This window comes from Salmo trutta, chromosome 2 (genome assembly GCF_901001165.1).
Source record: "Salmo trutta chromosome 2, fSalTru1.1, whole genome shotgun sequence".
NCBI classification, from domain to species: Eukaryota; Metazoa; Chordata; class Actinopteri; order Salmoniformes; family Salmonidae; genus Salmo; species Salmo trutta.
In genome coordinates, this window is record NC_042958.1 from 67,217,619 (window position 1) to 67,234,644 (window position 17,026).

At 41.8% G+C, this 17,026-nt stretch overlaps 1 protein-coding gene across 2 annotated transcripts in view; it reads left to right on the plus strand.

Moving 5' to 3' along the window:
* Nucleotides 1-17,026, plus strand: part of kcnh4b (potassium voltage-gated channel, subfamily H (eag-related), member 4b) — a 62,983-nt gene that overhangs the window by 27,962 nt on the left and 17,995 nt on the right. For both annotated transcript variants that reach the window (XM_029712051.1, XM_029712061.1), the window contains exons 5-7: nt 8,739-8,982; nt 10,203-10,360; nt 15,286-15,493. In XM_029712051.1, coding sequence (XP_029567911.1) covers nt 8,739-8,982; nt 10,203-10,360; nt 15,286-15,493 — 610 coding nt within the window. The remainder of the gene's footprint in view (nt 1-8,738; nt 8,983-10,202; nt 10,361-15,285; nt 15,494-17,026) is intronic.

The following is a 17,026-nucleotide window of genomic DNA, read 5'->3' on the forward strand; positions in this document are numbered from 1 at the left end:
CTGTGGTGGTGTCTGTGAGGTCCTAAATCCAGCCGGTTGAAACTGGAAAACAGCCTACCCGATCGCTCTGAGGCTTCTACACGGTCTTATAGTACACCCAGAGCTGCGTTTTGCATCACAGTGCAATGATAAAACTGGGGGGGACAAAAATGCAATTTCAGAATGTGGGGGGCCGTCCCCCATCCCAAGTGAAAGTTGTGCCCCTGCCTAATACCATACCCTTGTTCAAAGGCACTTAAATATTTTGTCTTGCCCATTCACCCTCTGAATGGCAAACATACACAATCCATATCTCAATTATTTAAACCTGTCTCCTCCACTTCATCTACACTGATTGAAGTGGATTTAACAAGTGACATAAATAAGGTATCATAGCTTTCACCTGGACTCACCTGGTCAGTCTATGTCATGGAAAGAGCATGTGTTCTTAATGTTTTGTATACTCTACATGACCAAATGTATGTGGACACATGCTTGTCGAACATCTCATTCCAAAATCATGGGCTTTAATATGGAGTTGGTTCCCCCCTTTGCTGCTATAACACTCTTCTGGGAATGCTTTCCAGTAGATGTTGGAACACTGGAAGAAAGTCCCTCGCAATCAGTGTTCGAACTTATCCCAAAGGTGTTCGATGGGGTTGAGTTCAGGGCTTTTTGCAGGCCAGTCATGTTCATCCACACAGATCTCGACAAACCATTTCTGTATGGACCTCGCTTTGTGCACAGGGGCATTGTCATGCTGAAACAGGAAAGGACCTTTCCCAAACCGTTGCCACAAAGTTGGAAGCACAGAATCATCTAGAATGTCTTGTATGCTGTAGCGTTATTTGCCTTCACTGGAACTAAGGGGCCTAGCCCAAACCATTAAAAAAAACAGCCCAGACCATTATTATGGAATCATGTAGTAACCAAAAAAGTGTGAAACAAATGTATCTATATTTTAGATTTGAGATTCTTCAAAATAGCCACCCTTGATGACAGCTTTGCACACTCTTGGCATTCACTCAACCAGCTTCACCTGGAATGCTTCCCCAACAGTCTTGAAGGAGTTCCCACATATGCTGAGAACTTGTTGGCTGCTTTTCCTTCACTCTGCGGTCCAACTCATCCCAAACCATCTCAATTGGGTTGATGTCGGGTGATTATGGAGGCCAGGTCATCTGATACAGCACTTCATCACTTTCCTTCTTGGTCAAATAGCCATTACACAGCCTGGAGATGTGTTTTGGGTCATTGTCCTGTTGAAAAACAAATAGTAGTCCCACCAAACGCAAATCAGATGGGATGGGGTATCGCTTCAGAATGCTGTGGTAGCCATGCTGGTTTAGTGTACCTTGAATTCTAAATAAATCACTGACAGTGTCACCAGCAAAGCACCCCCACACCATCACACCTCCTCCATGCTTCAAGGTGGGAACCACATATGCGGAGATCATCTGTTCACCTACTCTGCGTCTCACAAAGACAGCGGTTGGAAGCAGAAATCTCAAATTTGGACTCATCAGACCAAAGGACAGATTTCCACCGGTCTAATATCCATTGATCATGTTTCTTGGCCCAAGCAAGTCTCTTCTTCTTATTGGTGTCCTTTAGTAGTGGTTTCTTTGCAGCAATTCGACCACAAAGGCCTGATTCACGCAGTCTCCTCTGAACAGTTGATGCTGAGATGTGTCTGTTACTTGAACTCTGTGAAGCATTTATTTGCTCTGCAATTTCTGAGTCTGGTAACTCTAATGAACTTATTCTCCCCAGCAGGTGTAACGCTTGGTCTTCCTTTCCTGTAACCGTCCTCATGAGAGCAAGTTTCATCATAGCACTTGATGGTTTTTGCGACTGTACTTGAAGAAACTTTCAAAGTTTTGAAATGTTCTGTTTTGACTTACGTTCATGTCTTAATTAAAGTAATGATGGACTGTTTTTTCTCTTTGCTTATTTGAGCTGTTCTGGCCATCATATGGACTTGGTATTTTACCAAATAGGCTATCTTCTGTATACCAACCCTACCTTGTCACAGCACAACTGATTGGCTCAAACGCATTAAGAAGGAAAGAAATTCCACAAATTAACTTCTAACAAGGTACACCTGTTAATTGTAATGCATTCCAGGTGACTACCTCATGACGCTGGTTGAGAGAATGCCAAGAGTGTGCAAGCTGTCCTCAAGGCAAAGGGTGGCTACTTTGAAGAATCTCAAATATAAAATATATATTTTTAACACTTTTTTGGTTACTACATGATTCCATATGTGTTATTTCATAGTTTTGATGTCTTCACTACTATTCTACAATGTAGAAAATAGTAAAAACAAAGAAACCCCCTGGAATGAGTAGGTGTGTCCTGTATATACTGTGCCTTCGGAAAGTATTCAGACCCCTTGACTTTTCCCAGATTTTGCTACGTTACAGCCTTATTCTAAAATGGATTAAATAAATAAAAATCCTCAGCAATCTACACACAATACCTCGTAATGACAAAGTGAAAAGAGGTTGGTTGAGATGTTTGCAAATGTATTAAAAACAAAAAACCTTATTAACATTAGTATTCAGACTCTTTGATATGAGGCACGAAATTGAGCGAGGTGCATCCTGTTTCCATTGATCATCCTTGAGATGTTTTTGCAACTTGATTGGAGTCCCCCTGTGGTAAATTTAATTGATTGGACATGATTTGGAAAAACACACACCCATCTATATAAGGTTCCACAGTTGACAGTGCATGTCAGAGCAAAAACCATGCCATGAGGTCGAAGGAATTGTCCGTAGAGCTCCAAGACAGGATCGTGTCAAGGCATTGAAGGTCCCCAAAGAACACAGTGGTCTCAAGTTTGAAACCACCAAGACTCCTCCTAGAGCTACCCGCCTTCCAATATGAGAAATCAGGGAGAAGGGCCTTGGTCAGGGAGGTGACCAAGAACCCATGGTCACTCTGACAGAGCTCTAGAGTTGATGGACAACCATCTCTGCAGCACTCCACCAATCAGGCCTTTATGGTAGAGTGGCCAGACGGAAGCCACTCCTCAGTAAAAGGCACATGACAGCCCGCTTGGGGTTTGCCAAAAGGAACCTAAAGCCGCTCATGAGTAACAAGATTCTCTGGTCTGATGAAACCAAGATTGAACTTTGAATGCCAAGCGTCACGACTGGAGGAAACCTGGCATCGTCTATACGGTGAAGCATGCTGGAGGCAGCATCATGCTGCGGGGGTGTTTTTCAGTGACAGAGACTGAGAGACAAGTCAGGATTGAGGCAAAGTACGGAGAGATCCTTGATTAAAACCTGCTCCAGAGCGCTCAGGACCTCTGACTGGGGGCGAAGGTTCACCTTCCAACAGGACAACAACCTTAAGCACACAGACAAGACAACGCAGGAGTGGCTTCGGGACAAGTGGCCCAGCCAAAGACCGGACTTGAACCCGATTGAACATCTCTGGAAAGACCTGAATTAACTATGCAGCAACGCTCCCCATCCAACTTGACAGAGCTTGAGAGGATCTGCAGAGATGAATGGGAGAAACTCACCAAATACAGGTGTGCTAAGCTTGTAGCATCATACCTAACAAGACTCGAGGCTGTTATCGCTGCCAAAGATGCTTCAACAAAGTACTGAGTAAAGGGTCTGAATACTTATGTGAATGTGATATTTCCGTTTTTTATGTTTAATTAATTAGCAAAACTTTCTAAAAACCTATTTGAGCTTCATCATTATGGGGTATTGTGTGTAGATAGATGAGGAAATACTATTTAATCAATTTTAGGATATGGCTGTAACTCAAGGGGCCTGAATACCTTCCGAAGGCAGTTTGGAGTCAATTAGAAATGTCTTGGTTTTTGAAAGAAAAGCACATTTTTTGTCCATTAAAATAACATCAAATTGATCAGAAATACAATGTAGATATTGTTAATGTTGTAAATGACTATTGTAGCTGGAAACAGCTGATTCTTAATGGAATATCTACATAGGCCAGCAGCCTGGAGTCGCCTCTTCATTGTTGACGTTGAGACTGGTGTTTTGCGGGTACTATTTAATGAAGCTGCCAGTTGAGGACTTGTGAGGCTTCTTTTTCTCAAACTAGACACTCTAATGTACTTGTCCTCTTGCACAGTTGTGCACCGGGGCCTCCCACTCCTCCATCTATTCTGGTTAGAGTCAGTTTGCGCTGTTCTGTACACAGCGTTATACGAGATCTTCAGTTTTTTGTCAATTTCTCGCATGGAATAACCTTAATTTCTCAGAACAAGAATAGACTGGCAAGTTTCAGAAGAAGGTTATTTGTTTCTGGCCATTTTGAGCCTGTAATCGAAACCACAAATGCTGATGCTCCAGATACTCAACTAGTCTAAAGGCCAGTTTTATTGCTTCTTTAATCAGAACAACACTTTTCAGCTGTGCTAACATAATTGCAAAGGGGTTTATTAATGATCAATTAGCCTTTTAAAATGATAAACTTGGATTAGCTAACACAACGTGCCATTGGAACACAGGAGTGATGGTTGCTGATAATGGGCCTCAGTACGCCTATGTAGATATTCCATTAAAAAAAATCCACCGTTTCCAGCTACAATAGTCATTTACAACATTATCAAAGGCTACACTGTGTTTCTGACCAATTTTATGTTATTTTAATGGACAAAAAAAATGTGCTTTTCTTTGAAAAACAAGGACATTTCTAAGTGACCCCAAACTTTTGAACGGTAGTGTATATCATTACCCCCCCCCCCCCTTTCATTTCTTCCCTGTTAGCAGTTGGTCGTGCTGTGAATAGCTCACTATTTGTAGCATCAGTCCAGAAAGGCAGGAAGGAAGGAAGGAACACCTGTGTGTGAGAGAAGAGAGAACAGGCTGTCAAAGGATTGACGCTGTAACTTCAGAGAATGTGTGGGATAAATGCAAAGCATCTCAGTGCCCTAAAATGCACAATGATTACCCCCAATTCCTATATTTAGGCTGTTAGTTCTTCCCAACTCCTCTGAACAATCTCAATTCGTCTTTCTGTGGGTTTTAAGGAGGCAAGGAATCGATTATGTCAGGGTTGGCTAACCCTCCTCCTGGAGAGTTACTGGGTGTTCAGGGTTCTGTTCCAGAACTACTCTATAAAACACCTGATTCAGCTAAGTTTTTCTCATTTCTGTCCTCTCGATGCCTCTTCCACTCTCTTTTTCTATCTCCCTATGGGGTTGGGAGTGTGTAATTCCCCCTGGTTTATATAATCTACTGTAACCCAGTTTCCAATGAGTCCACCAGTCTTGACCTGCTTTTTATGTGAGCAGGTTGTTGTGGATTGTTCAAGAGGGAGATGATGAAGCAACTTTGTGGAGTTGGTCGTTGTACGTCCGTCTACTGCGGTCAAATCTAACAATTTCAGCTGCTTGGATCTTTACTCTATGCTGTATTCTGCTTGGGAGAAAGTCTGTCTTTCTGTGTCACAGGCGAGATATGAACCCGGGTCGCTCACGAGAGAAACCAACGTCTTCACAGTTGAGGTCTGACACTCATTTTAGAGTCACAGGCAGGGTCACCTCATCAAGAGACCATGGGAGACCATGATCTGTCTGTGTCATGGTTTGTTTTTCTCAGCTCAAAGCATGCTGGGGGATATACGCGTTAGGGTTGCCTGGGTAAAGCTTGATGAAGTACAAAGATCAGCTGTTGCTGCAGGGAGATTTAGCAACACTTGGTGCCCGCAGCGGGATTTTTCGCCTCTCATCAACACTAGGACGGGCTCTGTTGGCTGTCGAACGGAAGGATGGATTGACCCGATCCCGGTGATGTAATGTGAGCCAAATTAAAAAAGAAGTCCCAGCGTTCGCTGACGTCCCCGACTCATTCGCTCAAAAAAAACATTAAATCATCCCGAGCAGCTTGGCTTTTCCTTAGGATTTGCCTCAGTGCCATTCAACTTCTTAATTGAAGTGGGGGAAACACCCCAGCAGTCGAAACAAGTGGTAAATAACACATGGTCATTGTAACTGTGAAGTGTGCCTCTTTTCTTCTTCCCTTTATATTGCACATTTTCACAATCGAGAGGAGCCTGTCATTATGGGTCAAGAGGTGATGGTTTGGGGACAATTCCGACATTTACAACACACGCACGCACCAGGGTTGGGGTCAATTCTGAATTGAGTTGCGAAGTGCCCTTCAATTTCAATTGAATTCTTGAATTTGAATTGACCACACCTCACAGGAAGCAGAATTTAAATTAAAGGTAGAATTTCTATTCAATGAAAATGAAATGGGTAATGGCTATTCAAATGGCTGTTATGTACTGTATGGAGACACATCCCTATACAAATGTTGATGTTGACATCATGTATGGTAAACAATACCATGTATAACATATGGTTGAAATATTACATTTTTTAACTCATTCTCCTAAAATTATAAATATTATTGTATAATTTTGTAGGTTGTCTACAATAATTCAAATTTCACTTACATGTTAGAAAAAATACAAATCAAAGACTCCAGAATGGAAGAGAACAATCTAACATCTCATCACAAAAAAATACTGTTTGACATCTGAGTTATAATCAAGTTGATATTTGAAATGGTATCTGTATATCTTTTTAAATTATGTAACAGATGCTTTTGGTAAAATATTTGTCAAAGGAATTACTTTATTTCACGTCTGTTGAATTTCTTTGAATTGCTTTGAATTAAATTATATTCAAATTTTGCTTCCTCTGAGGTGTGTCCAATGCAAATTGTAATTTAAATTCTTGGGTTGAATTTAAATTAAGAAATTCCCAATCTCAATCTTGCCCCCCCCCCCTCCCCCCCCCACACACACACACGGTCTTGTATAACTAACCTTGTGGGGACACACAATTCTGTCCCAAAATCCTATTTTACCTAACCTTAACCTGAAAACCTAAAACTAACCTTAGCTCCTAACCCTAACCTAATTATAACACTAGTTCTAATCTTAACCCTAAACCCCCTAGAAATAGCATTTGACCTTGTGGGGACTAGCAAAATGTTAGTTCGTTTACTATTTCCCACACACATACAAAATTAGGAATGTTATAATTACGCCACTCTCCTCCTCTCCCTCCTTTTTTGTGCGACCACAATTCCCTTGCTCCCCCAATTATTTCCCTACGTAAGGGCTATCCATCCCGAGGAGCCTCATTAAGAAGATTACACAGCAGCACAACGGTGCTCGCCGCCTCCCGGACACATACCAGGGAAATTACATTTCATACTTAATTACCCAGGCTGACCCGCCCGCCCCCCCAAAAAACAATATGCACATATTCCAGAAAGTAACAAATAAATGAAATTATACGAAATATCTGAACAAGCAATTTCAGGTTCCTGAGTGTGTGTGAGTGTGTGTGTGTGTGTGTGTGTGTGTCTTACCACCACTACACCTATGTATGTATGTATGTATGTATGTATGTATGTATGTAGCCTTCCCTGTAGCTCAGTTGGTAGAGCATGGTGTTTGCAACGCCAGGGTTGTGGGTTCGATTCCCACGGGGGGCCAGCACAGGAAAAAAAAAAAAAATGTATGAAATTGAATGAAATGTATGCATTCACTACTGTAAGTCGCTCTGGATAAGAGTGTCTGCTAAATGACTAAAATGTAAATGTATGTATGTATGTATGTATGTATGTATGTATGTATGTATGTATGTATGTATGTATGTATGTATGTATGTATGTATGTATGTATGTATGTATGTATGTATGTATGTATGTATGTATGTATGTATAGTGTGTGTAGACAGTATGTACATGGAAAAGGTGTGTACAGCAGTAGTTATATAGGATGAAACATGACTAGAACAGTGTATACATATAAAGTGGGTTAAACAGTATGTAAACATTATTAAAGTGACCAGTGTTCAATGACTTTATGTACATAGGGCAGCAGTCCCTACGGTGCAGGGTATAGTAGGTCAGCTAGTGATGACTGTTTAACAGTCTGATGGCCTGGAGATAGAAGCATTTCTCGGTCCCAGCTTGTATGCACCTGTACTGTCTCCGCCTTCTAGATGGCAGTGAGGTGAACAGGCCGTGGGTTGGGTGGCTGAAGTCCTTGATCCATTTAGCCTTTTCTGTTTCCCTTCACCCCTCTTTCATTTCTGTCCAAGGTAATAGCTTTACTTAATGTCTCCTCAACATTGTTATGGCTATAATGTCCAATAGTCAGATCTGCGCTGTCATTATGCCAACCCCGGATGGACACTCCGATTCGCTATGGTATTATAATATATCTCACCCATGATTAGCTTTCTCAATCAAAAATTATAACGAGGGGGGAATGAATAAGTGCAATTTCAAATTTTTATGGCGAAGTTCAGTCGATTCGGGCACTTTTCTCATTTGTCTTTAATGAGACAAGATTAGAAAAGTTGAGAAATACACTTGGGCAAGAAATAGCTGATGACTTTTGGATGAGGGGATGTTGAAGGAAGAGTTGAAATCATGCATGTCATTCAGATGCTCAGTGTGGCGTAGTTGGTCATTTCCCCTTCATCGTCGCCTCACTTCCTCCCTCACAGGAAGTCATCTTGATCGGAGGACCTCGTTTTTTGATAGGGCACTGATGGACAAATGTGATACCTTTTGGATTCATGATGTGTAGCAGAAACAATGAGAAACTGAGGAACTTGAGAAACTGGCCCAAGTGGATGACTGTTTTGGTCAAGAGCTTATTCAACACCTCACTTCACACACAATCCCATTCATCCTTTAATCATTCTACCAACACATCTCTCTCTCTCCCTCCACCAGAACATGTTTGAGAAGCCCTCGTCCCTCCCGGAGTATAAGGTAGCAGCGGTGCAGAAGTCCCGCTTCATCCTGCTTCACTACAGCGTATCCAAGGCATTATGGGACTGGATGATCCTCCTGGCCACCTTCTATGTGGCAGTCACCGTGCCCTACAACGTCTGCTTCACGCCTTACGACGAGCTGGACACGGCCGCCCGCGCCACCATCGTCAGCGACATCGCCGTGGAGATGCTCTTCATCCTGGGTGAGGAGATGGGCGGAGTAAGGGAATAGGAGGTAGGAGGTAGGTTGTAGGATATAGGAAGTAAGGAATATGAAATAGGACGTGCCATCATTGTTAACGACATTGTTGAGGAAATGCTCTTCATCCTGGGTGAGGAAGTAAGGGAGTAAGGGAAAAAGAAAGGAAAGGTATAGGAGATGGGAAGGTTGTAGGAGATAAGGAATAGGACATTGGATGCTTCTCCGTCAAAAACCACACTGTCACGGAGATGTTCTTATGAAATAAGGGGATAAGGTGAAAGGATAGGAGGAGATAGGAGGTAAGTTGTAGGAGATAAGGGATAGGAAATAGGAGCTGAAAGCGGCCACCTGCTCCACCAACGTCAACGACATCACCATGGAGATATTCTATAGGCGGTAGGATCTAGGGAATAGGAGGCAAGAGATTGGAAATAATCACGTCAGGATTTGGCTTAATTATGGTTTGCTGTTCTCTTAGTCTTAACTGGATTATCTGTTATGTCCAGTAATTACATCTGACCCAGTGTTTCTCCTGTAGTAGATACATTTCCAAGATAGATAGTATGTGTCCTGGTCAGACTAAGACCTTGGTTCAAATACATTCTTATTTAAGTATTTGTATTTGAAATATTTATTTTCTCTGTATTTAATGATTTTCAAATTATTTGTCTGAATTACTTCTATTTGAAGTATTTGAAAGTATTCTCAAATGATTTCCTATAAATAATATTTGAAACAATTTTCAACAATTGTTTCCAAGTATATTTCAAATATCATAGGACCTAACAGACATATTGAATATGTGTATTTGGAAATACCCTTGTCTCTGTATTTTAGTATTTTCAAATACATACCAATACTTTCCAAGTGTATTTCCAATATTCAACTATTTTTAAGAAAAAATATCCAAATACTTACTACGAAATGAATGTGAAATTAATTGAAATACCTGAATAGTATTTGAACCCAGGTCGGTTGCTGGTCCTGAAAAACTTGGGTGTGCAGTCTTTTGCTCCAGCCAGAAACGACAACACCTCTTGGTGAGATATACGTTGAATTAGGTGCTGTAGTGCAGGGCTGGAGCAAAAGCATGCACAGGGTTTTCCCCAAGGGTTGGGTGACCACTATGCTACCATGACTGAAACATTTCTGTGACCACTAAGCAAACATTTAGCTATTTTGGAACCTTATCACTTATTTCATATTATTTATTTCACACAGACATCATCCTGAACTTCCGAACATCCTTTGTGAGCACGTCGGGTCAGGTGGTGTACGAGGCACGCTCCATTTGCATCCACTACGCCACCACCTGGTTCTTTGTCGACCTGGTGGCTGCACTGCCCTTTGACCTGCTCTATGCCTTCAACATCACTGTGGTGGGTATATGAGGTCGTATATTCACATACACTCTACTGTACCTATACACATACAAATTCACTTCAAAGAATAAAAAAATGGCCTGGATAAATTGTAATTAATTTGGTTGGAGGCAAGTGATTCTCAGCAAGTGTAATTTATAATACCTTTGGTAAGTTGCAGGTGCCTACAGGGCAGTGGCAATTTTAGCATGTAAATCTTGGTGGGGCAAACTCCCCCCAATTTTTTTAGATGCATGCCAGCAAAGACACTACACAACACATTAATTGCACTATAACGGCGACAAGTGGTGCCCACATAAAGCAGTCTCAACAGTAGAGCTTTCTTTCCAGCACAATGGAGTGAATCCTTACCACCGCTACACCTGGCTATCAGCGGAGCCTTGTCTGGCAGCGAAACAGTTAATTCAGCCTCATATACTGCCTATTTAAAAAACATAGCTGATATGGCTGACTTGCTTAAACAAATGTGTTTGCTACTGATAATTGAGATGTACAAACTAAGGGAACGATGAGCAGAGAAGAGGCATTCCGTAATTTCGATGAAGACATTAATGAGCGAGCTGGAGTAAGACGGACGTAGTCAATATAACTATGTGTTCAGCACTTTTGAAATGTACAGCAACAGAATGCAGAACATGGGTCGTTCTTACAGTATTTTCCCTGTACACCAAGTCAGAACCGTAGGATAAATAAAGGGGGCATATAAGCAGACAATGAAACCTCTTACAATATTAGATGATGAGATTTCTCATAAACAGGTTATAGGCTACATGTGCACCACCAAGTCAGAACAGCAGGTGAAAATAAGAGGTGAAAATAGACCAAATAATTAGGGTGAGGCACATGGGCTACTATCAGCTTACTACACAACATACACTTAGTATTACTTTCTTAGCTACAGTATACATATCTCCCTGGAATATTACATCATTTATGCAGCAGCATACAAGACATTTTTGGATTCACCTTGGCTTGTGATGTGCTCACTGACGGTGGCGCTGCAGTCCTTTGTGGGCAATTTTTTTAATCAAACTTTGTCATCAAAGTCTGGCATTCTCTGGATTTATAGTGGGAACTCTGAGGGAAAAAAATACACGGCCACTCCATTGAATAGCAGGCTACTGGTTGCTTTGCAATGCTTGCAGTTCGCCACTGATTCCTTCCAAACGACTCATTGTTGAATTTGCGATGTCCAACTTGTTGTGTAATCTTTATGTCCAATGGCCGATGAGCACCGATAGTTTTATCTATAATTTCTCTTCATTATTTCTCTCCATATGACAAGGATTAAAAAGGATTTGCCAGTAGATTGTCGACTTGATTCATGATGATGACTGCTAGCTAAGACTTTGAAAGTAAGATGTTGACATGATCAGTCCAATCAAAGCTACTGTACACACAACGTGATTTGACGTCATTTTATCTGTGGCCAATGACCTTGAGCCTTCTTGGAAGGGCACTTGTAACATAACTCTATGGCAGGACCCAATGGGCTGAAGATTGGATGTCTACCCTTACTAAGGACTTAAACTTGGCGATGACGTAGTCTCCTCTATGAGTGACAGAACACTGAGCCAATCACGGCGCAATGCTCCTATTTTTTGCTGGCTCGCCCCACCACCACAGAAAGCACTGAGCTAGGCTGAAACACCTGCATTTTGGAGCTGCCTTGCTCTGGAAAACACAAAAAGACCATGTGTGTATGTGGCTTTATTAACTCGGATGATATATATATTTTTTTACATTGTTTGGAAACTGATGTGACACGTATTAATGGCAAAATAACATGCAAAACAGGCAAGCCACAACATTTGTTATTTATTTATAGAAATGTATTTTATTTGCTAGAAATGTGGGGCTCAAAACAGGTTGGGCTCTGCCCCACCTGCCCTGAATGACGGGTCGCCACTGCTACAGGGTAGAAATAGCCATTCAACCAGGTTCGAAAACAGAAAACAGAACATTCGGCTCCATTGCACTCCATTGTAAAGTGCAAGGGTGCCAATATATTTGGTCGCATCTGTTACATACAGTGAGGGAAAAAAGTATTTGATCCACTGCTGATTTTGTTCGTTTGCCCACTGACAAAGAAATGATCAGTCTATAATTTTAATGGTAGGTTTATTTGAACAGTGAGAGACAGAATAACAACAACAAAAATCCAGAAAAACGCATGTCAAAAATTTTATAAATTGATTTGCATTTTAATGAGGGAAATAAGTATTTGACCCCCTCTCACTCAGAAAGATTTCTGGCTCCCAGATGTTTTTTATACAGGTAACGAGCTGAGATTAAGAGCACACTCTTAAAGGGAGTGCTCCTAATCTCAACTTGTTACCTGTATAAAAGACACCTGTCCACAGAAGCAATCAATCAATCAGATTCCAAACTCTCCACCATGGCCAAGACCAAAGAGCTCTCCAAGGATGTCAGGGACAAGATTGTAGACCTACACAAGGCTGGAATGGGCTACAAGACCATCGCCAAGCAGCTTGGTGAGAAGGTGACAACAGTTGGTGCGATTATTGGCAAATGGAAGAAACACAAAAGAACTGTCAATCTCCCTCGGCCTGGGGCTCCATGCAAGATCTCACCTCGTGGAGTTGCAATGATCATGAGAACGGTGAGGAATCAGCCCAGAACTACACGGGAGGATCTTGTCAATGATCTCAAGGCAGCTGGGACCATAGTCACCAAGAAAACAATTGGTAACACACTACGCCGTGAAGGACTGAAATCCTGCTCAAGAAAGCACATATACATGCCCGTCTGAAGTTTGCCAATGAACATCTGAATGATTCAGAGGACAACTAGGTAAAAGTGTTGTAGTCAGATGAGACCAAAATGGAGCTTTTTGGCATCAACTCAACTCGTCGTGTTTGGAGGAGGAGGAGGAATGCTGCCTATGACCCCAAGAACACCATCTCCACCGTCAAACATGGAGGTGGAAACATTATGCTTTGGGGGTGTTTTTCTGCTAAGGAGACAGGACAACTTCCCCGCATCAAAGGGACGATGGACAGGGCCATGTACCGTCAAATCCTGGGTGAGAACCTCCTTCCCTCAGCCAGGGCATTGAAATGGGTTGTGGATGGGTATTCCAACATGACAATGACCCAAAACACACGGCCAAGGCAACAAAGGAGTGGCTCAAGAAGAAGCACATTAAGGTCCTGGAGTGGCCTAGCCAGTCTCCAGACCTTAATCCCATAGAAAATCTGTGGAGCGAGCTGAAGGTTCAAGTTGCCAAACGTCAGCCTCGAAACCTTAATGACTTGGAGAAGATCTGCAAAGAGGAGTGGGACAAAATCCCTCCTGAGATGTGTACAAACCTGGTGGCCAACTACAAGAAACGTCTGACCTCTGTGATTGCCAACAAGGGTTTTGCCACCAAGTACTAAGTCATGTTTAGCAGACGGGTCAAATACTTATTTCCCTCATTAAAATGCAAATCAATTTATAACATTTTTGACATGCGTTTTTCTGGATTTTTTTGTTGTTATTCTGTCTCTCACTGTTCAAATAAACCTACCATTAAAATGATAGACTGATCATTTCTTTGTCAGTGGGCAAACGTACAAAATCAGCAGGGGATCAAATACTTTTTTCCCTCACTGTACCTTCAACATCACTGTGGTGGATATATATGAGGTTGTATATACACCTATGTACCTGTACACATACCATACCTTCAACATCACTATGCTTGGTAGATATATAAACAGGTATCTGTATAGCAAGGGTATCAAACTCATTCCATGGAGGGCCTAGTATCTGCTGGTTTTTAGTTTCCAAGGGAGGATCTAAAACCCGCAGACACTCGCCCCTCGGTGGAATGAGTTTGACACGTGCTGTATAGTATACACCAGTGATATTCAGCGTTAGGTTGTAATTTTTTCCCCAAAAAATAATTATATAGGATAATTATTATATAAGAAACTAAATATATATTTTTAAAGATATTTGAAAAATACAATTTTATTGAGTAAATGTCTTTATTGATAAGGGATAAAAATGTAATGAATTTAAGGTTATTTGTTGATGTAAAAATCAAAATGTTTCGATTTTTAAGGAAGTGTCATTATATTTGGGGTAGAGTCGTGAAAAATGATTGCAAAAAAATGGGGTCATTGTTGTGTAAAAATGGGATCCCTGCTGAAAAAGTTTACCACTGGTATACACATAAATAGGTAACTGTCAAAATAAAGGGTGCACTTGAGTAAATTAAGTTTAAACTCTATTATGGTTTGGGGTGCATTTTCCATGGTTAATGTCCACTCAACCCCTTAGAGGGCAAGGTAAACCGCAATAAATACACAGCTATTCTGAGTGATCACCTTCAACCTATGGTGAATCATTTTCTATCCTAATGGGAGTGGTCTCGTCCAAGACGACAATGTCCCCATCCACAGGGCACGAGTGGTCACTCAATGGTTTGATGAGCATGAAAACGATGTAAACCAAATGCCATGGCCGTCTCAGTCACCAGATATCAAATTGAACACTTATGTGAGATTCTGGAGAGGCGCCTGAGACAACGTTTTCTATCAACCATCAACAAAACACCAAATGATGGAATTTTCCATGGAAGAATGGTGTCGCATCCCTCCAACAGAGTTCCAGACACTTGTAGAATCTATTCCAAGGCGCATTGGAGCTGTTCTGACACATTTTGTTTCCACATTTTGTTGTCATGAATGTTGCCTTAAATGTAAAAAATACATTTAATTTGGATTTCATTTCAATTTTCTTCAACCTACTCCACACCAAGTGAATGTGGAAAACAATTCTAATTCAAAAAATGTAAATTACAATTTAATTTCAATGATCTACACAACTTACTCCACTCTCTCAAAATTAATCTTAAAAAAAAGAAGAAAAATCTGTTCTTATCTTTGTCCTCTCTGTCCTCTTGGTCACAGACCTCCCTGGTCCACCTGCTGAAGACGGTTCGCTTGCTGCGGCTGTTGAGGCTTCTCCAGAAGCTGGACCGTTACTCCCAGTACAGTGCCATGGTGCTCACCCTGCTCATGTCCATGTTCGCCCTGCTGGCCCACTGGATGGCCTGCATCTGGTACATCATCGGACGCAAGGAGATGGAAAACAACGACCCAGACACCTGGGACATAGGTGAGTCTGGCTGGCTGAGTGAGGAAGGTGAGGGCCGGGTGGGTGGGTGGGTGAGAGGGGAGACACACACAAATACTAGGGCCTGGGGTGTACAGACATATTCACACACACGCAATGCGCACCCACACATTGATCATACTTGATAGATGCACCAAATTTAAGTCTCCAGCCCCATATATGTGTGTGTGTGTGTGTGTGTGTGTGTGTGTGTGTGTGTGTGTGTGTGTGTGTGTGTGTGTGTGTGTGTGTGTGTGTGTGTGTGTGTGTGTGTGTGTGTGTGTGTGTGTGCGTGTGCGTGTAGGCATGCGTAAGTGTGTGTGTGCATGTGTTCAGGTGTGCGTCAAAGGAAAGCAATACTGGGCCTTATTTATCCGTGGAGGACACAACCTCATTCCATCAGCTCCATTAAGTCCATGCCAGCTTCCTGACTCTTGGAGTGCCCTGGCAGGGGTGGCAACCAGCGAGTGCCTTGCCAACGCCCCCATCACTCCAAGTCTTTGATGACAGACCACCTGAACCGTGACATAGGCAGTGTACCGCAACAGAAGATGTTCACGCTTGCTCTCTAACGATACAAACAGCATTTATTTTACAGTATTAGAGTAGAAGTGTCTCGTCTTGCGCATCCAGAACATCGCTCTTAAAGGCATGATCCACCCCCAGAAATAAAAATCATGGAAGTCCTATCAATTTGTTGGAAGCCTATGTTCAGTGGTTCAAATAAAAATGCTCCCCGTGATTTAACTTCTAAGTGGTCTGTATGTGAAATCCGGAACTTGTGTTGGAAAGTGTCATACTACATGGTTCTCGTCACTGGAGATAGTGTGTTATTCCCTATCACATTACATAATGCTTTTATAACAATTACCTGCACTCCAGATTGTCAAATCAGCCAATAGATGGTATGGGCATACTTGTCTAGAACACATCCATCCGTTTATATCGTCATGACTAAGTAGATATTTCACTTAGATGTGCTCAATTTAAAAAGTGTACCAAATTATTCAACTCAGCTTCTCCCTCAAGTACAATCTCACAATGTGCCCTGTGTCTTTGGGAAATGTGGGAAAGGCCCATTGTTGCAATAGCGACATACTCTGCACTCGCTCTGGCAAGTTGAACTCGGTGAGATATACTCTTAAATTGATAGTGCAGTTTGTTTAGGCGATTTTACAGCTCGCTAGATACTTTACATGCTGATTTTAACTTTAGTATTATTGTGTGTAGCTAAGTTTGCTAGCTCGCTAACTAGCTAGCCAGCCAGCCAAGAGAGAGAGTGTTGCATTCGGGGTGTTGTAGTTGACCTGAGCTGCAACAGATTTCCACAACAATTTGTTTTATAATGTCGACAAAATGAAATATTTGTTCACAAAAAATCATGTTTTCTCTCTCCCCAGCCCAGTTTTCTTCCAGCACAACTTGTCTGAATTCTCAATGTTGATTCATAAAACCCCCCCCAAAAAAACCTAAGTTATACAAGTAAGCGTGGCTTGGAGTGATATGAATGCTGACCTTCTCACCTGGTCTCACCCC